Source organism: Chiloscyllium plagiosum, chromosome 21 (assembly GCF_004010195.1).
Source record: "Chiloscyllium plagiosum isolate BGI_BamShark_2017 chromosome 21, ASM401019v2, whole genome shotgun sequence".
NCBI classification, from domain to species: Eukaryota; Metazoa; Chordata; class Chondrichthyes; order Orectolobiformes; family Hemiscylliidae; genus Chiloscyllium; species Chiloscyllium plagiosum.
In genome coordinates, this window is record NC_057730.1 from 43,778,889 (window position 1) to 43,800,309 (window position 21,421).

At 39.2% G+C, this 21,421-nt stretch overlaps 1 protein-coding gene across 3 annotated transcripts in view; it reads right to left on the reverse strand.

The window, feature by feature from the left end:
• Positions 1-20,389, reverse strand: part of cops3 (COP9 signalosome subunit 3) — a 36,397-nt gene extending 16,008 nt beyond the window's left edge. For all 3 annotated transcript variants that reach the window (XM_043711921.1, XM_043711922.1, XM_043711920.1), the window contains exons 1-7: positions 20,271-20,389; positions 9,532-9,661; positions 6,858-6,970; positions 6,695-6,744; positions 5,197-5,289; positions 3,069-3,248; positions 2,419-2,559 (exon numbers count right to left, since the gene is read on the reverse strand). In XM_043711921.1, the coding sequence (XP_043567856.1) occupies positions 2,419-2,559; positions 3,069-3,248; positions 5,197-5,289; positions 6,695-6,744; positions 6,858-6,970; positions 9,532-9,661; positions 20,271-20,325 (762 nt within the window). In that variant the 5' untranslated portion in view covers positions 20,326-20,389. The remainder of the gene's footprint in view (positions 1-2,418; positions 2,560-3,068; positions 3,249-5,196; positions 5,290-6,694; positions 6,745-6,857; positions 6,971-9,531; positions 9,662-20,270) is intronic.
• Between the last annotated feature and the right edge of the window lie 1,032 nt (positions 20,390-21,421).

Sequence of the window (21,421 nt, forward strand, 5' to 3'; positions counted from 1 at the left end):
GAGATCTCGGTGTCCATGTACACAGATCCCTGAAAGTTGCCACCCAGATTGACAGGGTTGTTAAAGCAGCATACAGTGTCTTGGCCTTTATTAATAGAGGGATTGAGTTCCAGAATCAGGAGGTTATGCTGCAGCTGTACAAAGCTCTGATACAGCCACACTTGGAGTATAGTGTACAGTTCTGGTCACCGCATTATAAGATGTGGAAGCTTTGGAAAGGGTGCAGAGAAGATTTACTAGGATGTTGCTTGGTATGGAAGGAATGTCTTACGAGGAAAGACTGAGGGCCTTGAGGCTGTTCTCGTTAGAGAGATGAAGGTTGATAGGTGACTTAATAGAGACATACAAGATAATCAGAGAGTTAGATAGGGTGGACAGGGAGAGCCTTTTTCCAAGTATGGGACGGCAAACACGAGGGGACACAACTTTAAAGTGAGGGGAGATAGGTATAAGACAGATGTCAGAGGTAGCTTCTTTACTCGGATAGTGAGGGTATGGAATGCTTTGCCTGCAATGGTAGCAGATTCGCCAGGTTTAAGTGCATTTAAGTCGTCATTGGACAGGCACATGGACGTACATGGAATAGTGTAGGTGGGATGGGCTTCAGGTTAGTATGACAGGGCGGCGCAACATCGCGGGTCGAAGGACCTGTACTGCGCTGTAATGTTCTATGTTAAGTATATGATCACTAGAGATAGCCACTGCTTTTCTGCATAAAAGTTAAACAAGTTCTTTTCACTGACTGCAATTATCTGGCTCCATTTCGATTTAGATTATTTACAGTATGGAAACAGTCTAGCAGCCTACTAACAAAGTCCACTCTCCAGCTTCTTGGATTATATTCCAAAAGGAGTAGCATTCTTGGAGGGGAGGTAAAAAGAAAAAACAAAATCAGCATGGAAGATTATACTGAGCTCATTAGCTGGATTGTCAGGTACACAGTTTATTTTAAATGCAAAACCAGACAATGTGAGATTGAAAAGTGAAATGAGTAGGCACCAAAATGTAATATCACTATTCATCAACTGAAAACAAAGTTTGCTTAATTATATGTTGTAACAAAGACATTAAATGTCTGATATGACAAACATTTTCCCATCAAGAACTACATGCACTATTTAGTATATTGTCCTTCTGTAATACAAACAGGAGGTCTATTTCATCTTGCCATATGGAAAAATGCTGGTGGTTTCACTCAATTTATCAATGTAAACATGGGAAATGAGGCAGGAGATCCTAAGATACAAAACAGGGCAACCAGAGAGGATAGTAACCTTCAAGCTGCAACACATTTGTAGAATTTTGAAATGGTAACTTTTAGACTTTACCATTGTAGGCACCATCTCCCAGTCACTTTTTCCTCAGCACTACTATCATCATGTCAGCCGTGCTGCTCACAAGGTGTTCAACAGTTTACATGATATCCCAGTCCACATCTGAATTAAATCAAACCAAAGGACAGCAGGGGAAAGAGCACAAATATTAAAATAAATAGTTGAAATTAACCAAGTAATGGACATGCTTAGTCAGTTTGATGTACATATTTCTCACTAATACGCTTTTTTGAAGCAAAAAAATGCACACCACAATTTGTTTGTATATCTTAGAAAAATGTCCAAGGTGCCTGACAATACAGATAATGAAGAAGCAGCTGGCATTTGTGGGAGGGCTACGAAAGGTGACCAAAAAATAGGTGGGAGAGAAGAAGATTTGGTGAGGCTTTTAGGAAAAGACATTCAGGAAAGAGAAATTTGTCTCTCCCACCTTGCTTGGGAGAGGAAATCCAGGCAGAATGACAAGACGAACACCCAGCAGGCAACTTTGGGCAGGCAACGAGAGAAAGAAGAATCAGTTGGTGTTAATGCTCAATAAGGCAGTGACAACTGAATCAATGGGCTCTTTTGGAGAATTTCAGCAGATGCCCAGGAGTTTAGAGGCTTATCCTAAGGGAAGTCAAGCCTGAGACAATGGCAGGAGAAGATGAAGGTAAAGGAATAGCAGTGACAATTTTCTGCAGGCTCACCATTCAAGAAATGCATGTTCTTCAGGCTCAAATCAAATAATTTCAAAAATATGCATTTTTTTTCAGTTACAGCTTCAAAAGATTCACATTCCAAATATTTATAATGTGTTGTGATTTGGAACATGGATTGGACACTGTTAGATTCCAAAACAAACTAAAATTGCAAAACATCACACAGCATAAACCAAACGGATTTTCATTTTAAAAATGATAATAAATTAAGTGATTTTAACACACGAATCTGTAAAGACTCAGACTGACTGCGAAGTCTAAAGGGCATGCAGTATAATGTCAACAGTGCAGTTCAAAAAACATTTTCAACTAATTATGGCAAGCATTAGCCAAAAGCGAACTGCTGAAAATTCTCTTCTGTAATATTAAATCTGCAATCTCACCTTAATGAATCTTCCCACTATCTGTGATGTGTACTTGGGCAGCTGCTGAACTTTCCCATGCAAGATTAAGGAGACAAGAATATACTTTTTATAAGACTCCAACATAATGTGACTGACTGCCATGGCTGGAGTTGTTATTGCCTGAAGAAAAATAAAAATGGATACTTCTAATTGTTAATCAGCCACCTACTTTATGAGTAAAATTGCAAGAACAATAAATTAAGATTTATAAAAGTAAAGGCAGGTTTCCCTGCTTGCACCACAATTGCAATACGACTCAAATTCCATGCAACATATTTGCAATATTTAAGATATTTACTAATATCCCTGAATGTGTATTTTCTAGAGTGTGTTGCAGTCAATGCAGAAAACCTCTCATCCAATCTGCTTCTTAGAATAAAACTGACATTACACCTGAGGAGATGCAGCCTTCATGAAAAGTAAATCATAATTGTTAAACTGGTAGCATTTAAAACAGAGTCCAATAACCATCAATAATTTGGTGGAGGGAATTCATAATTACAAAATACAAATATTGTATTGCAACTTTTACAAGGGTTTTAATATGTTAATGCAGTATGTTAAGGAAACAAATATTCAAAAAGTAGGATATGTTTTCTGATATCGCCCCCAACTATGTTCATTTTTACCTGTTCATAGAAATACAGTGCCCTCTCAAAATTCTTGAGTCCCGTGTAAATCATGCCACCATAATAGTAATAACATAAAAAGTGCTTGGCATCATAGGCTCCATTTTCTTTACAAATATCTGTCATATCTACTTCCAGGTAAGGAATTGCAGGATTGAAGCATTTTGCTAGCAGGCAAAGCTATAAAATGGAGAAAAAAGGATCACTGAACATATAAAGATCTTGGATATTACTGTGCTTTTGAAAGCTAAGAGTAAGAAATCACGCACCAATTTGATAGCTGAACAGCTTTAAAAGATACAGTGATGCAAAAGTCAACCCTCACAAAAGAATAAAAACAATGCAATCAGCTATAATTCACACACCAAATTACACAAACTACATGGAAACATTAAATGGTGTAAATCAGCATGCAAAAAATTCTTAAATGTAGATTTAACCAAATATTGTGAATAAATGCAAAAAATAATAACTTGCACAGTGTAAGAATGCATGCACTTCTACCACTGATGAAATATTTCATGTACACACAGCATGGCACTTGATTACAAAGTTTACTGCCTCTGATTTTGGCAAGCATGAGAAACAAACATCATCTGAACAGTGATATTGGGAGGTCCAAAGTAAATGTAATCCTCAAATCTACAACTTGTTGTAATGCAATACAAGTTTTAAAGTCAACTGAAACCATCTGAAGACTAAACGGACAGCAAGTTGCATCAAACATGTCATTCTACTCAGCATTGCAACACTTAGACTGCTCACGCTGCTTGTTGTATAAATAGCACTTGTTTTGAAAAAAACTGGACTAATTTTCAGTCATTTAAAAGTACTGACAATAATTAAAATAACAGTAAATAATTTGGATAGGAGCATAAGAGGTATTGTTAGTAAGTTTGCAGATGACACCAAAATAAGAGGTGTAGTGGACAGCGAAGAGGGTTACCTCAGGGTACAACGGGATCTTGATCAGATGGCCAGTGGACTGAGGAGTGGCAGATGGAGTTTAATTTAGATAAATGTGAGGTGCTGCATTTTGGGAAAGCAAATCTTAGCAGGACTTATACATTTCATGGTAAGGTACTCGGGAGTGTTGCTGAACAAAGATCTTGGAGTGCAGGTTCATAGCTCCTTGAAAGTGGAGTCGCAGATAGATGGGATAGTGAAGACTGCGTTTGGTATGCTTTCCTTTATTGGTCAGTGTATTGAGTACAAAGTTGGGGGAGGTCATGTTGCAGCTGTACAGGACATTGGTTCGGCCACTTTTGGAATTTGTGTGCAATTCTGGTCTCCCTGTCAGAAAGATGTTGTGAAACATGAGAGGGTTCAGAAAAGATTTACAAGGATGTTGCCAGGGTTAGAGGATTTGAGCTATAGGGAGAGGTTGAACAGATTGGGGCTGTTTTTCCTGGAGCGTCAGAGGCTGAGGGTTGACCTTTATAAAGGGACGTGGATCGGATAAATAGACAAAGTCTTTTCCCTGGGATGGGATAGTCCAGAACTAGAGAGCATAGGTTTAGGATGAGGGGGGAAAGATATAAGAGAGACTTAAGGGGCAAAGTTTTGAGGGTGGTACGTGTATGGAATGAGCTGCCAGAGGAAGTGGTGGAGGCTAGTACAATTGCAACATTTAAAAGGCATCTGGATAGGTATATGAATAGGAAGGCTTTGGAGGGATATGGGTTGGGTGCTGGCAAGTGGGACTAGATTGGGTTGGGATATCTGGTCGGCATGGACATGTAGGACCAAAGGGTCTGTCTCTGTGCTGTACATCTCTATGACCAAGACTAATCCATTAAGCAACCCAGGTGTACCAAACACCAGATATCATCCATCTGTTTGCATTTCATTCAGGTAGGTTTCTCCTCCTGTCCAGTTTTTCTCTATTAGTCACTTTAGTTTATGCCAAAATATAAGTGAAATAAAAATACAAATGGCGAAAATGTTTGACTTGCCACCACACTTCTAATTTTCAATAAAAAAAATTGCAATGCAAGAAAGAAAATGACTGTATTCTAAGGGTTTCTCAAAAAACATTAAGATCCTCAAAAATATCATAACTGTCAATGAAAATATCATTCGCTGTATCCAAATTAAGGCTAGTTGCACACAAAATAACACATCTTACCTGGCAGAGGTCAGCATGAACTGAGGTAAGTTGGTTTGTATTCATCTGCATCTTGTCAATGGCCTGTTTTAGAATGCTAATGCCTCTCAGTGGCTTTAAAAGAAAAATTTTAAATGAAATATCACTTTTTTCCTCTAATACATTAAATGCAAAAACAAAGTTTCCCTTGAACCAGTCCCACTGGTATCAGTAGTGGGCTGAGCAGTATAAAATCTCTCATATGTCCCATAAATTTTACAGATAAAAGTCCTATCAAAAGAGATTGGCAGCGTTTATGGAAATAGTACACTAGTATTAATGCACACTGTAAAAGTCCCAACTTCTGACCAAGACCAATAGAATTCCACATGCAAACATGTTTTTAAAAATCGCATATTTACACCCACAAAAACAATGGTTGCTGAAAAGCTCAGCAGTTCTGGCAGCATCTGTGAAGAGAAATCAAAATTAACCTTTTGGATCCGGTGGGGACCCTTCCTCAGAGCTGGATCTCAAATTATAACTTTGATTTCTCTTCACAGATACTACCAGACCTCTGTTTTTTGGCTGTAAATATGCAATGTTTTTAAAATCTCAAAACTGTTTGCACATGGAATTCTACTAGTCTTGATCAGAAGTAGGGACTTTTACAATATGCATTAATAGTAGTGTACTAGTTCCATAAATACTGCCAATCTCTGGTAGGACTTATATCTGCAGAAATTACCTGCTTAAATCAGTGCATGAGGAGTTTTCTATCAGAACATTTGATGTTGGATCAATGACTTTTGGCATTCATGTATTCAAGGAAGTGCAGCAGTTACATGAAGTGTAAGCACAGATGCTACCAGACCCACTGAGCTTTTATTTTTCTGATTTACAGCATCTGCAGTTCTTTCAGTTTATACTGCATATTTACAAGGCAGCCATAAAAATTATTGAAATACAAAGCAGGATCATCTAGTAATCATATTTAACATCAACTTTTAAGGTGCATAGTATAATTAAAGTAGCTAGTTAATGAGAAAGGAGATATAATCATAATCTTTATCATAGAAGCATATAACTGCCAGGGTCAGCTCTGCGAAAAGGTTATCCAATTAGACCCATTCCCCCACTCTTTCCCTTACTTTGAAAATGCTTACTTTTCCAAGTACTTAATTTGACACTGTCCATAATTATCTGAAATTAGAAATATTTACTTGTAATTTTTACTTCATTTGCTATTTCTCAACATAATGTACTATTTCCATACTAAAAGAACAGGCGATCGACTTGTAACAACATCTGCCAATGCTCTTCACTAAGCTGCTGAAATGTGCAAGCATATCCCTCATCTCTCCAATCTATGCCTCAAACCAACTTGACTTATTTGACTTTTAATAAACTTATTAGAACATGATATAATGGTTATCCAGGTAATAGTTTCATAGTGATACTTTTATGCAAATATTCACAGTAATGTTTTATTCAAATACAGATGTGTAAGAAGTAAATGTGAAATATTACAAATGTTTACCTGTTTTCTTTCTACTAAAGCATTTGTCAATTGATGGCAAAGGCTGGCAACTACAGAAAGATGAAAATATAAACACAATCAGTGCTAAAAATATATTTCAATAAATTGAAAAGTGAAGATTTGATTGTAAATGCGGAAAGCACATTATAGAAAAGGCACTTACAGGTATCTGTTGCATATCTGATGTGTTCACCATTGCAAGTGCTAATAAAAAGTTGAACTTGGGAAAATAAGGTCTCAAAATCTGGGATACTGGGCATAGAAAATTTCACGTACCTGCACAAAAAAGTTTAAAAATATCGATTTATATCATTCAATTTTCTTTGGTAATATATCAAAACAATATTATTTTCCTTGCACCATAGCAATGTTAACCTTGGAGACAAGTCCAAACATACCAGTCTTCACAACTGCAATTATGTAATATTAAGATTTTCAACTAATACATTTACTTTTAATCCTTAAGATTCTAAAGCATTTCAAAGACAATTTCTACAGCACCCACATCCAACCTGTTGAACAAGGAAGTGTGGGTTCTGCAACATGTCTATACAGAAATTCAGATTATCTCAATGCAAGAAATACAAGTACTGTACATTCAGACAGTGTCTGCAAATCTAGAGAATATTAGTAACCTCAACGGTATGTTTCTGTCTCCAAAGTATATGATGGAAATTATTAACTCAGGCTTAAATGTTAAGTGCATATCATTTTACAGACAGTTTGGTTCTACAAAGTAATACTGTTGCAATTTGGACTACTCCAGCTAAAAGTTTTCTGCATGACAAAACGTATTTCCATACTCAGATCTAAACCTTTCACAAACTAGAATATGAGCACTGAGTCAGTCATAGAGCTGTATAACTTGTCCATGCCGACCAGATATCCCAACCTAATCTAGTTCCACTTGCCAGCACTTGGCCAATATCCTTCCAAACCCTTCCTATTCATATACCCATCCAGATGCCTTTTAAATGTTGCAATTGTACTAGCCTCCACCATTTCCAATGGCAGCTCATTTTTTTATACATACCACCTCTGCGTGAAAAAGTTGTCCCTTAGGTCTCTTTTATATCTTTCCCCTCTCACCCTAAACCTATGCCTCTAGTTCTGAACTCCCCCAGCCCAGGGAAAAGAGTTTGTCTATTTATCCTATCCATGTCCCTCATGATTTTATAAACCTCTAGAAGGTCACCCCTCAGCATTCTATGCTCCCTGGAAAACAGCCCCAACCTATTCAACCTTTCCCTATAGCTCAAATCCTCCAACCCTGGCAATATCCTTGTAAATATTTTCTGAACCCTTTCATGTTTCACAACATCTTTCCAATAGGAAGGAGACCAGAATTGCACGCAATATTCCAAAAGTGGCCTAACCAATGTCCTGTACAGCTGCAACATGACATCCCAACTCCTGTATTCAATACTCTGACCAATAAAGGAAAGCACACCAAACGCCTTCTTCACTATCCTATCTACCTGTGACTCTATCGTCAAGGAGCTATGAACCTGCACTCTAAGGTCTCTTTGTTCAGCAACACTCCCTCAGACCGTACCACGTATAAGTCTGACATAAGTTTCAAAGCACACCTTGAAGAAATTATTGACCAGTTTCTTTCCTTTAAATTTCATGCTGGTTTCTACTTTCACACACTATACTTCAGGGGACAATTACCAAAGGCAACAGATATTCTAGAAACCAATTAATTAGACAGTAATTTACAAAAGCAACACAGCCTTTTAAGTAAATAACACTTAAAAACTTAGTGAATATGAAGCTCCTTCTAATCACAGGTAGCTTTTCCCAAAAAAAAAATCATTATTGCTAGCTATAGAGTAATAGTTTAGATTAGATTAGATTAGATTCCCTACAGTGTGGAAACAGGCCCTTCGGCCCAACAAGTCCACACCGACCCGCTGAAGCGTAACCCACCCAGACCCATTCTCCTACATTTACCCCTTCACCTAACACTATGGGCTATTTAGCATGGCCAATTCACCTGACCTGCACATTTTTGGATTGTGGGAGGAAACCGGAGCACCCGGAGGAAACCCACGCAGACACGGGGAGAATGTGCAAACTCCACACAGAGAGTCACCTGAGGCGGGAATTGAACCCAGGCCTCTGGCGCTGCGAGGCAGCAGTGCTAACCACTGTGCCACCGTGCCGCCCACAAAATCATTTCTTATTACAATAGCATCCACTGGAAACCCACAGAGATATGGGGAGGACATGTAAACTCCACACAAGCAGTCATCTGAGGCTGGAATTGAACCCAGGTCCCATGTATTGTGAGCAGCAGTGCTAACCACTGAGCTGTTGTGACTTCAACATCTGTGTCACTAGCACAATGGCTAACGAGTACATCAAAAGTGTTGATTCCCATATCCCCAAAAATCCTCAAAACGCACAACTAATCCTTTGAAAATTAAATCTGAGGTTTACACCCGTTTGCATAATGAAACTCTAGCCTTAAGACTATTACATGTCAATGGCCACCTACAGAGTTTCACAACAGCCAAAGTTTGGACTACCATGGTCAGATTAACTTGTGCGGTTTAATTACTTGATATACTTTGTTTCTAGTACATGAATAAATAATTCCTAATGTACCATTGGCTTAACTGCCTTCTTTCTGATATACTTTCATCCGAACTGATAACATTTTCTAATTCCTTATCATATGACTAAGCCACTGCAGAGGAGGTAACTTCCTTAAATGAGCAACCACAACATTTTTATGATAGGAAGAAGGGAAAAATATCATTATTCTGTATGAATTCCCCCATCCATATGATTTACATTATATGATGACACAATAATCATTTGAAACTTACAATACAGCCAAGACTCCCAGAGAATGCTCCTGCACATCCAACGCACCTAGCACTGTATCCAAGTGAGACAGGTTTTTTGCAAGCAGCTCTCCGCTCTTATTAATGAGGTCACATAGCTGAGTCATTTGACCTAACAAAAAAAGTAAACCAAGTGTTAAATCTATACAACTAAAAGTTTGCTTCAAACATATTCTAAACTTCAAACAAACAGAAAATTGATGTTTATCTACCCACTCTACTAAGTGATTTCAATCCTCTTCAGTTAACTGCTATGTATTTAATGCTATCAACAAATTTTGATATTAAAACCATGATATGCAACCAAAGGATATTTTAAGAAATAGCATCCAAGTATGGCACACCACTGTTTACATTCTTCATATTTTCTGAAAACCCCTTCCTTTCCATATAAATAACAAACTAATCAAACTGTCAGCTTGATGTCAATACAATTTTTATTGAGAAGGCCCTGTGACCTTATCCATTGTCTTCTGAGCGCACATTTCACTTCTATTTTTTCAATACCCCTATGGTTCTTATGAAGTTATATTGGCCAGTGATTAATTTACATCTTTTCAAACGAGTATTAGTCTTATTTACTTTAAGGCATGAGTAGCTTACTTCAACTCAATGCTGACCAATTCAAAACAATCTTCCTCTATTTTAAACCATTATGCTGGACTGTCTCAAGTTCAACAACTCAACTCCCATATCGAAAGGAATTTTGACAGATCATGATAAAAAACTGCTAGTTGTTTCTCTACCCCTGAATAAGGTTGATAATTAATGAATGACAGCAGGGCTCGTATTATTTCCATTTTGAGGTACTCAATTTGTTTTCCTATATGATTATTCCACCTCTCTTTTGCATACTTGCACTTCAATGTGATAAGTTGAAACTTTATTGCTGGAACAGCACAGCAGGTCAGGCAGCATCCAGGGAACAGGAGATTCGACGTTTCGGGCACAGGCCCTTCTTCAGGAATTCCTGAAGAAGGGCCTGTGCCCGAAACGTCGAATTCCTGTTCCCTGGATGCTGCCTGACCTGCTGTGCTGTTCCAGCAATAAAGTTTCAACTTTGATCTCCAGCATCTGCAGACCTCACTTTCTCCTTCAATGTGATAACCAAGGCAAAGCATGTGTCTTGTTTCCATAGGATTTCTCTTTCATCACTCTTTCATACACTGCTGTAGCTTTATTTTTGAAAGTCTATAAAATAATTTTATTACTTCCCTTTGTTACCAACGGGTGAGTGAATGTTTCTTTTCTATTATTAGACCCACGTTTCCTTTCTAAAATCCCTTAAATTTAAGTTTCTCTGCTCAGCTAAGTCTCTGTGCTTTATGTGATTGGTTATTTTCCTGAGGTTTCGCACACGAGATACAATTCACAGACAAAAACTTCTGCAAACAGTTAAAGTTTATTAAAGCTTGTACAAGCTGGATGACCCCCTTTGTCCTCCCTCGCAGGCATGCGAGGTTGAGTCAAAATGAGGCCCTGAACAAAATAAATACATCCCCTTTACACAGGTCAGTTGTCCATGCCTCCGATGCTCTGGCCGCTCCCCCACAATCACATACCATGCAAGACAACCCCAATTACTCACAGTCATGTTACCCCAGGTACAATGTCAGAATGAGATCATCCTCGGAGATAATGTAAGTGCTAATGTCCTAATACTGGGGAATCTTTATGCAGATGATTTTCTGACTCAATCATTCCCCAAGACAATGCAGGTGCGACATACCTCTGGCCAGAAAGCATTTCTGGATGGAAGAGATTGAATTATAGTTTAACTTGACAATAGCAGGGGAGTAATAGCAAATGACTGTCTAAATGAAGTATAAATTATAATGGATAGTCATCTGCATTCTTTCATGATTGTCGTCCCCACCCAAAGAGAGTGTAGTTTAACCCTTTATTATTACGTGAATGTCCAGAGAGATATTCCCATTTAATATTTTAATGTTACATATGTTTTGAGACATGATAATAAATTTGCACTGATTATTGCCTGTTTAACTGTTTCCAACTGCATGTGTTATTTTGGTTTTAAGTTAAAATATTTAGGCTTTAAAAATAGTCCATCAACAATTCTTACATTCATTTGAAAGATGGCACCCTTCAGTAGTGAATTGGAGTTACAGCCTAAGCGTGCACAAAAGCCTTTCAAGCGTGAGTATCACCAGTTCAGATACAACTGGCACTAAACAATATAAACCTGAAGATCCTAGGTCAGATCTTCCACTCACATTAGGTCACTTCATTTCAGCCAGACCTAGAACTGACTAATCTTTCAACAGACAGAGAAGGTGAAAAACAAATTTTAAGTTTCTGCTCTCACTTTAAAATGAGTGCTGCCGGAGGAGAGCATCATGTTCAACTGTGACATCCTATACATTAAATTACTCAAACTCAAGTTCTCCCCCCTCACCTACACTCTCTCTCTCACACTCACACACACACGCTGCAAATTTTGATCGTTACTTTGTGAAAGTTAGATACCAATATGAAACCAAATGTACTAATTTTCTTAAAGCTGGGTTCATTGCGTTTCAAGGTCACACCATTCTAAAGCAGGTTTTCTTAAAAATGAATCACAACCCCCAATGAGATCAGCTGAAACAACTTGGGGGTCTCAATTCCCAAACTTGTATTGGTGGCCATAAAGTACAACAGGGCTCAATAGCATGTTTGGGGCCAGGATGACTGGCCAAATAGTCTGTCAATTAATATGGTCAGTACCCACAGCAGCCAAGCTAGTTTAGACCATCCCATTGACTAGCTAATCAATCAATGATTGCTATTTTTCTGAACAACAATCTTTGGCCTTTAGGACATGCCAAATTGAGTAATGTTCTTTCTTTCTTTCTTGCCTACCTCACAAACTGGACACTTTTCTTAATGTATGCTGGAGTTTGTTCTACTGCTTGAATTGAACATGACTATAAATGACTCTTCCACACCCCACTTCCCGACTCTGACAATGTCTGCTCCACCACGCAACTTGACTGTAACTGCCGCCTTCCCCCGATTCTTGAGATCCACTCCTCAATGCAGCCAGACTGCAAATAAATGCTTGACGCTGCAAGTGAGAGCACATGCAACAGACAGCGTGTACAACAACGGTTTAAATGGTCTATGTGAATATGAAAGAACAAGTCTAAGAGTGAGTGATTGTGTGATGAGAGAGGGAGAGGGAGGGAGACAGAGACAGACAGTAAGTATAGGTTGTGAAATGTGTTTTATTTGATACTAACACCTGTCAAACACTGAACACCACCTGCTATAATTCTAAAACCAAGTGTAAACATATCTGTCCTAAACTCACCAAGTCCAACTGACACATGACTGCACATTATCCACCAGTGCTTTGAAGTTTGCAGCTTAAGACTGTTACATAAAGTCTGTTAAATAGTATATGTGATACTTGAATTTGATTGACTTAATTTGAAGTGCTACAGCATTAAATTGGGAGGACCGCACAATAATTTCAATTTAAATGCATTCACTGCATTGATCATATGTGCCAAGTCTCTGTCGTTTCTCTGGCTCAATGCACTCAATTTTGATGTTATGTTTGCAAGAAATTCGGTCGAACAACCACGGTATGTGACAGCTCACTGCACGCTTCATTCCTGAATTTAAGGAAAGCAATGATTTTCAGACAACAGATCTAAAAATCTTGACTTAAATGCCTCACATCAGCATGGAGGATTAGTTCACCACAGACAGCTTGGAGTTTATTAAATAAGGATTTAAACAAATCAACAAAGATAGTTGCCCAATTGAACCCAGGTCCCTGGAGCTGTGAGGCAGCAGTGTTCACCAATGAACCACCATGCCATCCAGCTATAGTCACTGGTTTGTGCTGGATGGAGAATTCACTTAAGTTTTTTGATCACATTTGGAATTCCTAATTGTTTGGGGAAATTGGGGAAATTAATTTTGACTGAGTAAGCATAATAGACATTATGCTAATCTATTTTCCCAGCCCTGGTCAGCAGTTTCCCAAACCTCATAGATCTACAAGATAAGCAGTTGAAGAAATAAAATGCAGATCTACAGAGAACAGACACAGGAGTGAAACTAACTGGGCTGCTCTTCCACTAGTCTGGTTGGACATGATGGGCCAAATATGCTTCTTTATTTAGTGACATGTTAAGGGGCTAATTTGCTCTGCTGACCTGCAGGAAATTGGAGATGGCAATTTCCTTCCCTAATGGGCATTAGTGAACCAGATCGGTTTCCACCCCCCAACAATGGATCCATTCTAGATATGAATTGATCTGAAACTCCATCATCCAGCTGTGGCTGGATTTGAACTCAGGTCCCCAGCATGTTAGCCAGATCCATAGATTAACAGTTCAGTGATAATACCATGAGGCCATCATCAGCATTATCATACTGCTTCCCCATAAAGTGCAAATCCTTGCCTCTGATATATGATGGAACATAGCCAATAGGCCCTTCAAGCCTTATCTACTATTTAATAAGACAACAACTGATCTATTTCAACCTCAATTCCACATTCCTGTACACCCTCAATAATCTTGCACTCCCTCAGTCATCACACAGAGCTGTACAACATGGAAACAGACCCTTTGTTCCAACTTGTCCATGCTGACCAGATATCCTAGATAAATTTAAATCCCATTTGTCAGCATTTGGCCCATGGTTCTTCACTCAGCGAGTCGTAAGTTCATGGAATGCCCTGCCAGCAGCAGTGGTGGACTCTCCCTCTTTATGGGCATTTAAGCGGGCATTGGATAGGTATATGGAGGATAGTGGGTTAGTATAGGTTAGGTGGGCTTGGATCGGCGCAACATCGAGGGCCAAAGGGCCTGTACTGCGCTGTATTCTTCTATGTTCTATGTTCTATAACTACTTGAGATTTCAGGATTTTTTTTTAAAAAGTGTGCATGTTCTGTTAATTCTTTCCACATCTTGACATTACTCAAAATTACATGGATAAAAAATTTACAAGCTTAACAACTTTCACGAGAGAAATTCAAATCTTTATTTGTTAATGCTTGTTGTTGCGATTTTAGTGCTAATTGACAGAATTTCTACAAAATGTATCAAAGTCCACATTTGTGCCAAGCATGGCTGGTATGCCTTCAGTTGTGATGGAAATCAGTTTCTTGATTGGAATGTTTTTGAAAGTCTGTGTGTATATCCTCACTTCTATTCTCTTGGTAAGTAATAAGAGGATAAGAAGACCATCTTTAGGAGTTTTTCCCTTAAGAACTATAGGTATAAAATGATCAGTCATCGTATTACAGTGAGAATTATTCACAGTCCTTGTCCTGCTGTAGTTGCTTAAAAACATCTTTGGACAAAGATTCCACTCATCACAGAAGCACAAAGTGACATGCTCTAGATTGCTGTTATTTCTTCCTTGTTCTTAAAAATTATTAAAAAAAATTCAGCAACCAGTCATTACTTTTTGAATTACTTAAGCAACTGCAAATATTCTTGTGTTTTGCCTAAAGATGACAAGTATGAAATCATGCTTCAGCACAAACCTTACCTTTTGCAGCTGATTTTTTAAAAAAAACGAATGTTGAGCTTTCAAAACAGCTTTCAGCTTGTCAATTTTTTTGTCCGAAGTATTCTGCTCAAGAAAATACTATCCTTAGATTTACTGTGTACTGTTCTGGTGTCATTACAAATTCTCCTTTTTACTTATCAATATAATTTAATGAAATTTAAGACAGACTCTCATCTTTTACAGTTGTTAACAGAAATTAATTTTCCCATTCAGCATGGAAGTTCTACATTTTTAATTAGTCTAGGCTCATCATCCTTCATTATTGCTTCACCCTACAGTTTGTGACAAAACTCTGCTGCATATCACGCTGCAGATAGGTCTCTGGATCCACGCTTCTGGAACATCCAGAATGCTGCTGGCTGCTTTCAAGTGTGAAGACATGGGAGCTCACGTCAATGGTCATGATTTGTTTTCCCAGCCCTGGTCAGCAGTTCCCCAAACCTCATAGATCTACAAGATAAGCAGTTGAAGAAATAAAATGCAGATCTACAGAGAACAGACACAGGAGTGAAACTAACTGGGCTGCTCTTCCACTAGTCTGGTTGGACATGATGGGCCAAATATGCTTCTTTATTTAGTGACATGTTAAGGGGCTAATTTGCTCTGCTGACCTGCAGGAAATTGGATGTGCCGAGGCTACGGGTTGTATGCCTCTGTCTTACAGATAGAATGTAAGGAATTTACATTTCCATCTCTTGCCATTCAGAGACATTTGCACGGCCATTTCCTAGTTATTCAGAGTAAAAGAATTACATTATCATTCCCTATTCAGAATCAATAAGAACATTGCAATTAAAATTCTGACCACTCCCTGCAGTTTAAAAAGAAATTCACAACAGATCTGGCCATTAAGGGATGATTTACATTGCATTGTTTCAGGAAATGATGTGATCACTACATTGTGTCTTGAGTGTCATGTGTCTGGGGGAATGGCTGGAGGTCATCTTGTGGGCATCACTGATGGCAATATGAAACTCTTGCACTGTATAAAGGAAGGACTGTTTCTTTTGTTCAGGGAGATCCTTTGACATGGCTTCACAAGCTCTGCGAAAAATTTTTAAGGGTTCCTCCACAGCTTGTACTTGCTTAATAAATTTTGGTTGTTCACAGAAGTTGGCATATTGCAGTTGCATCAATTATGTAAGAATCTCAAGAAAAAGAACCCAACACTAGTACTGTAATATAATGACTTCACACTTCAGTTTCTAGGATATCTTTTACTAATTTGTTTATATTGCCACCAGAAAACATATTTTACCCTACAAAGATTGATTGTATGGACCAAACTGAAACCAAACATAATGCACCAAGCTAGCAGAGCCTATTAAGACTGTGCACGTTTCTCTATCTAGGCAGTTTCTAGAAGCTTTACATAAGCAGATGGTGAGATCAACTGTTAGACACTCAGTGATCGATGGTCCTGGAACGACAAGAGTGGCAAAAGCAGTGAAAAACCCCCAATTGCAAGTATTCCTCCAAAGCCATGAACTATCCTGAGTTCACCATTTCTTCACAATCATTGGACCAAAATATGGAAGTACCCTTCCAAACAATATGGTGTTTGTACCCAATCAAAGTGGACTGCAGCAGTTCAACACAATGGCTCAATAGCATCTTTCATGGCAATTCAGGACGGGCAACAAATGATGGTTTTGCAACAACACTTGCATTCAATTAACAAATAAAAAAAACGATGTTGCCATAACTGGAGATCTTGAACTACAAGGTACAGTTGAGGGAGACTGATGGAAGATTACATCAAGATGTATAAAATAACAAGTAAAGATGGAATAGATATTTCCTTAGGGGAGAGGTCAAAAACAAGAAGTCAAAGGTTTAAAGTAATGGGTGTCAGGATTAGAAGTGAGTTAAGGAGAACCTTTTACAAACAAAGGTTGACTGGGACCTGGAACACTGTCTGAATGTAATACAGTCAGAAACATTCAGCACATTTAAAAAGTCTTTGGACATGTACTTTAGTTGCAGTACCAAGACAAGTTTTAGCCATCTTGGTGCAGAAATGACAGGCTAACACAGACCACTTTCGCTGCTATTAATATTTGTGATTTTAAGAAAGGAGATAGTGGTACATTTAAATCCCAGGAACAAAAACAGAAACCTGAATTTCAGACCAGGTAATTGTGTCCTCAAGACATTATAAATCATTTTATTTTGGATTAGAGAACATTAGCATCATTAGTTATTCTGCTGGACTAGTAATCAAGAAACAAGAGTTCAAATCCCACCACAACATCCAGAGAATTTAAATACAATTAAACAAACCTGTAATTAAAAATTGCACCAGTTAAGTCACCATGCAACCATAGGACTGTTGTGAAAATCCATCTCATTCAATATCACCTTTTTAAGAGGAAACTTTGACAACCACATCTGGTGTGACTTATGTACGATTCCAGACCTACTTGCAGTTGACTCTTAAGTGCCTTCTGAAATGGCCTAGAAAATCACTCAGTTATTATCAGTGCAGTTTACCATCATTTTCTGAAAGGCAATTAGGGATGGGCAACAAATACTAGCCTTGCTAACGATGCCCATTTCCAATAAAGGATTTTTTAAAAAAATCACTTTTTAAAATCTCTAACATGCAAATAACCAAGATCATCCATATTAAATGTTCATTCTCATAATGTACTATATTTAATTAAATTAAATACCGAAAGAGTTATCACAGACTCAAAACTGCTTCTCTCTCAACAGATGCTGCCATACCTGTTGTATTTCTCCAGGATTTTCTGTTTCAGACTTCTACCATCTGCAATATTTTGCTTTAAGTGACAAATTCAGTGCCACTTCTGTTCCAAGCATGCCCATCTTTAAGAAATTCAGTTCTTCTCACCAAGTGCATTGACATTTTAATACTTTGGCTCATTCACTTTCATTGCTTTTTATCTCCCTCGCAGTGTTTGATAAAGTATTTGCTAAAAGTCACTTTCACAGCTACACCTCCTTCCTCAATGACATCTCTGGCTACACCTAACTCCACGGATTCCAACTGATGTTCCATTCTTCATATTTAAAATCCAATCAAGATTATAAGTATCTCCAAGATAATTAACATTCCTCAGACTGCGGCTCCTGCTACAACCTGAGAACCATACTTGGTGCCATGTGTCATCACATGCATACTCTTGATCCTTCTCTCCATCTGCACTGCCTTATGATAGCTCCTGAAGGGTTACACACGAAATGTCAACTTCTGCACTGCCTGATGCTGCCTGGTTTGCTGTGTTCTTCCAGTCTCCTGTCTGTCTACTTTTTATTCCAGCATCCGCAGTTTTATTTGTCTCATGATATCTCAAAGCTGTCCTGATCTCCTGTTCTATTTCATTTTTTGTCTAATTCAACAAGAGACTTTTATCTTCCTATCAGACGTTAAGATATGCAAGCTCCAAAATCTCAAGGCCTTCTGAAGAATAGCCATATAGGACTCAAAATAATAACTGTAGCTCTCTCCACAGTTGCTTTCAGAGCTGCTGGAAAAAAAACTATTTGTTGGTGTTGTTTGAGGAAGGAATGTTAAATGATGAGGCTCACGTGAAAGATGACAGCACTCCAAAAATACAGCACTCTCAGCAACAGTGATAAGTATTAGGGTAGGTTACATGATTAAAGGAGCAGGAGAATCATGATGCTGCCTGACCTGCTGCGCTTTTCCAGCAACACATTTTTCAGGTAAAGAGTGGACATCTCTAAGAGGAGCACAGAGAGAAAGACCAAGGTTGTATCTGAACATGGGGAAATAATTTTGAAGTATATACGACAGTGGAAATCAATGTGGGAAAGCAATGGACAAACTGAATTTAATGCAAGTAAGCCTACTTTAGTGCTCTAAATTTCCAGTTTCAAGAATTATTTGTAACTCTCAACCTACTAGTATAGGTCCAGGTTGAGCCTGAAAATAAGTCTTGTACAAAATCTGTTGATTCCACAACTGCTTAGCTCATTTGGCTGGACAAGTGGTTTGCAAATGCAGAGTACTGCCAACACTGAGGGTTCAATTCCCTGACAGCTGAGGTTTCAATTTAGGACTCAACCTCTCTCCTTGCCTGAGGCATAGTGACCCTCCAGGTAAACTACCATCAGTCATAGAGATGCACAGCACAAAAACAGACTCTTCAGTCCAACTCGTCTGTGCCGACCAGATATCCATTCATTCCTGATAAAGGGCTTTTGCCCGAAACGTCGATTTTCCTGCTCCTCGGATGCTGCCTGACCTGCTATGCTTTTCCAGCACCAGTCTAATCTAGACTCAGGTATCCTAACCTCATCTAGTCCCACTTGGCCCATATCCCTCTAAACCCTCCCTGTTCATACGCCTATACTGATGCTTTTTAAGTGTTGCAATTGTACCAGCCTCCACCACTTTCTCTGGCAGCTCATTCCATACATGAACCACCATCTCTTTAATGAGAGAGTAGACCTATGGTGTGGTCGAACTCTGGCGACTTTATCTGTAGGCAAACTTTGTAAGACTACTTACATAATAAGTTGAAGAACTAACTTATAACATTCAAATCGATTGGTAAAGAAGCAAAATCACTTAAGGAGAGGGAAGGAAACAATTGAAAACAGTAGAACTTGAAAATGAACACACTGGTTGTACTGGAGTCTCATTTTCAGAAATAAAAGGCCAATTTGTGCTATTCTCAAGTATGACTGGATTTTCTTCCTGGATTTATAAAGTGGAGAACGAGATATCTGTTTGGATTACACCAGGCATCTCAAAAGTATGTTAGTGACTGAAGAATTTCCTGCCCTTCCATATAACCTCTGTGGATGGGATCTGGTAGCTGTCTAGGCCCAATGTTACTGAGTTGAGCTGAATGACGGCCGCGTGAGCGAATCAGCGGCGAGATGCGGGCGTCAATCACCGCCCGGAGACCAATGGGGCCTGGCAGAGGCTGGTATATCCGGTGTCATGATGCTTACTCGCGTTGAGGTAAACAGGCCGCGGAACATCCATCAAACGAAAGCAAAACGTGTGGAAGACCTTCTCCCCTCCCGGTACGAAGAGACACTTGGAAAGGATCGAAGCTTTCACAGTCTGAAGGGTAACCGGCGCTTGGAGGGAGGGTAAGGAACGAGTATCTTTACCCTCCCCTTCAAAATCCAGTCTGAGAAATCGCCCTGAGAAAGAACCCTCGTTGGCACCGCTATCCCTTACCTTGAGAGGAGAGCTGCCTCACGCTGTTGACGAACTGCTCCAAGGCGGACGCCATTTCTCAAACCGCCTCCCTTGCTCCTCATTCAAACACCGTGACACAGCAGCGGAGCGGCACGGCCGACCAACACCTCTCGCGAGATCTCGGCTGCAGCTCTCGCGCGGGAGGGGCGGGAGGAGAGCCTCATGCCAGGACTGAGGGCCTGGAGGCGGTGAGACATCTTAAAGCTGTATTACAAGGGTCTGATCTGAAGAAGGGTTGCTGCGCGTCGGCTCAGCTTTTTCTCCAGACATGCTGCCGAGTTGCTCCAGAAATTCCTGTTTTTGTTACAAGAGCCTCTTGTGGTGTAGTGGTAGTGTCTCCACCTCTGGGCGAAGAAAGCCTAAGTTCAGGTCACACCTGTTCCAGAATGACTAATAACATCTCTGTGCAGGTTGATCTAGTAAAATATCTAAAGCTGCACTACAATAGGCATTTGTAGTAGTCTGGGTTCAAGTCCCACCCTGCTCCAGAGGGGTGTAGTGACAGTTTCATTAGAAAATAAATTGGGTTGATTAGAAAATGTCTAAAGCTATATTTCAAGTGTCCCTTGTGGTACACTGGTAGTGTTCCTACCTCTGATTGAGGAGAACCTGAGTTCAGGTCCCAGCTGTTTGCTGAGATGTGTTTAAGGATTGCCTTAAAAATATCGAAAGCTGTTTTGTACCTTTCAGACACAATTGCCATCTTATGAACCTACATTTTTGCTAGTTCGCAAGGTTACCATCTGTCGCTAGCAGAGTTTCTCACTCTTGTGAAGTCATTGAAAACTATAAACTGGATTCTGGAAATCTGGGGTATAAACAGAAAACACTTTTTAGATTAACACGTGAAAAATCACGACGTACTAGTCAAGAGCTGAAAATTTTAGATTAGAATGTTTGCTGACTAGCACAGAAATGATCGACCAAAGGGCTGCCTCCTGTGCTGTAACAAAAACTCTTTATGACTATGCTGTAGAAAGTCAACAGTCTGGCAGCATCTGTGGAGCGAGAAACAGAGTTAACATTTTGATTCTAATGACTTCTTTAGATTAGATTACTTAGTGTGGAAACAGGCCCTTCGACCCAACAAGTCCACACCGACCCTCTGAAGAGCAACCCACCCAGACCCA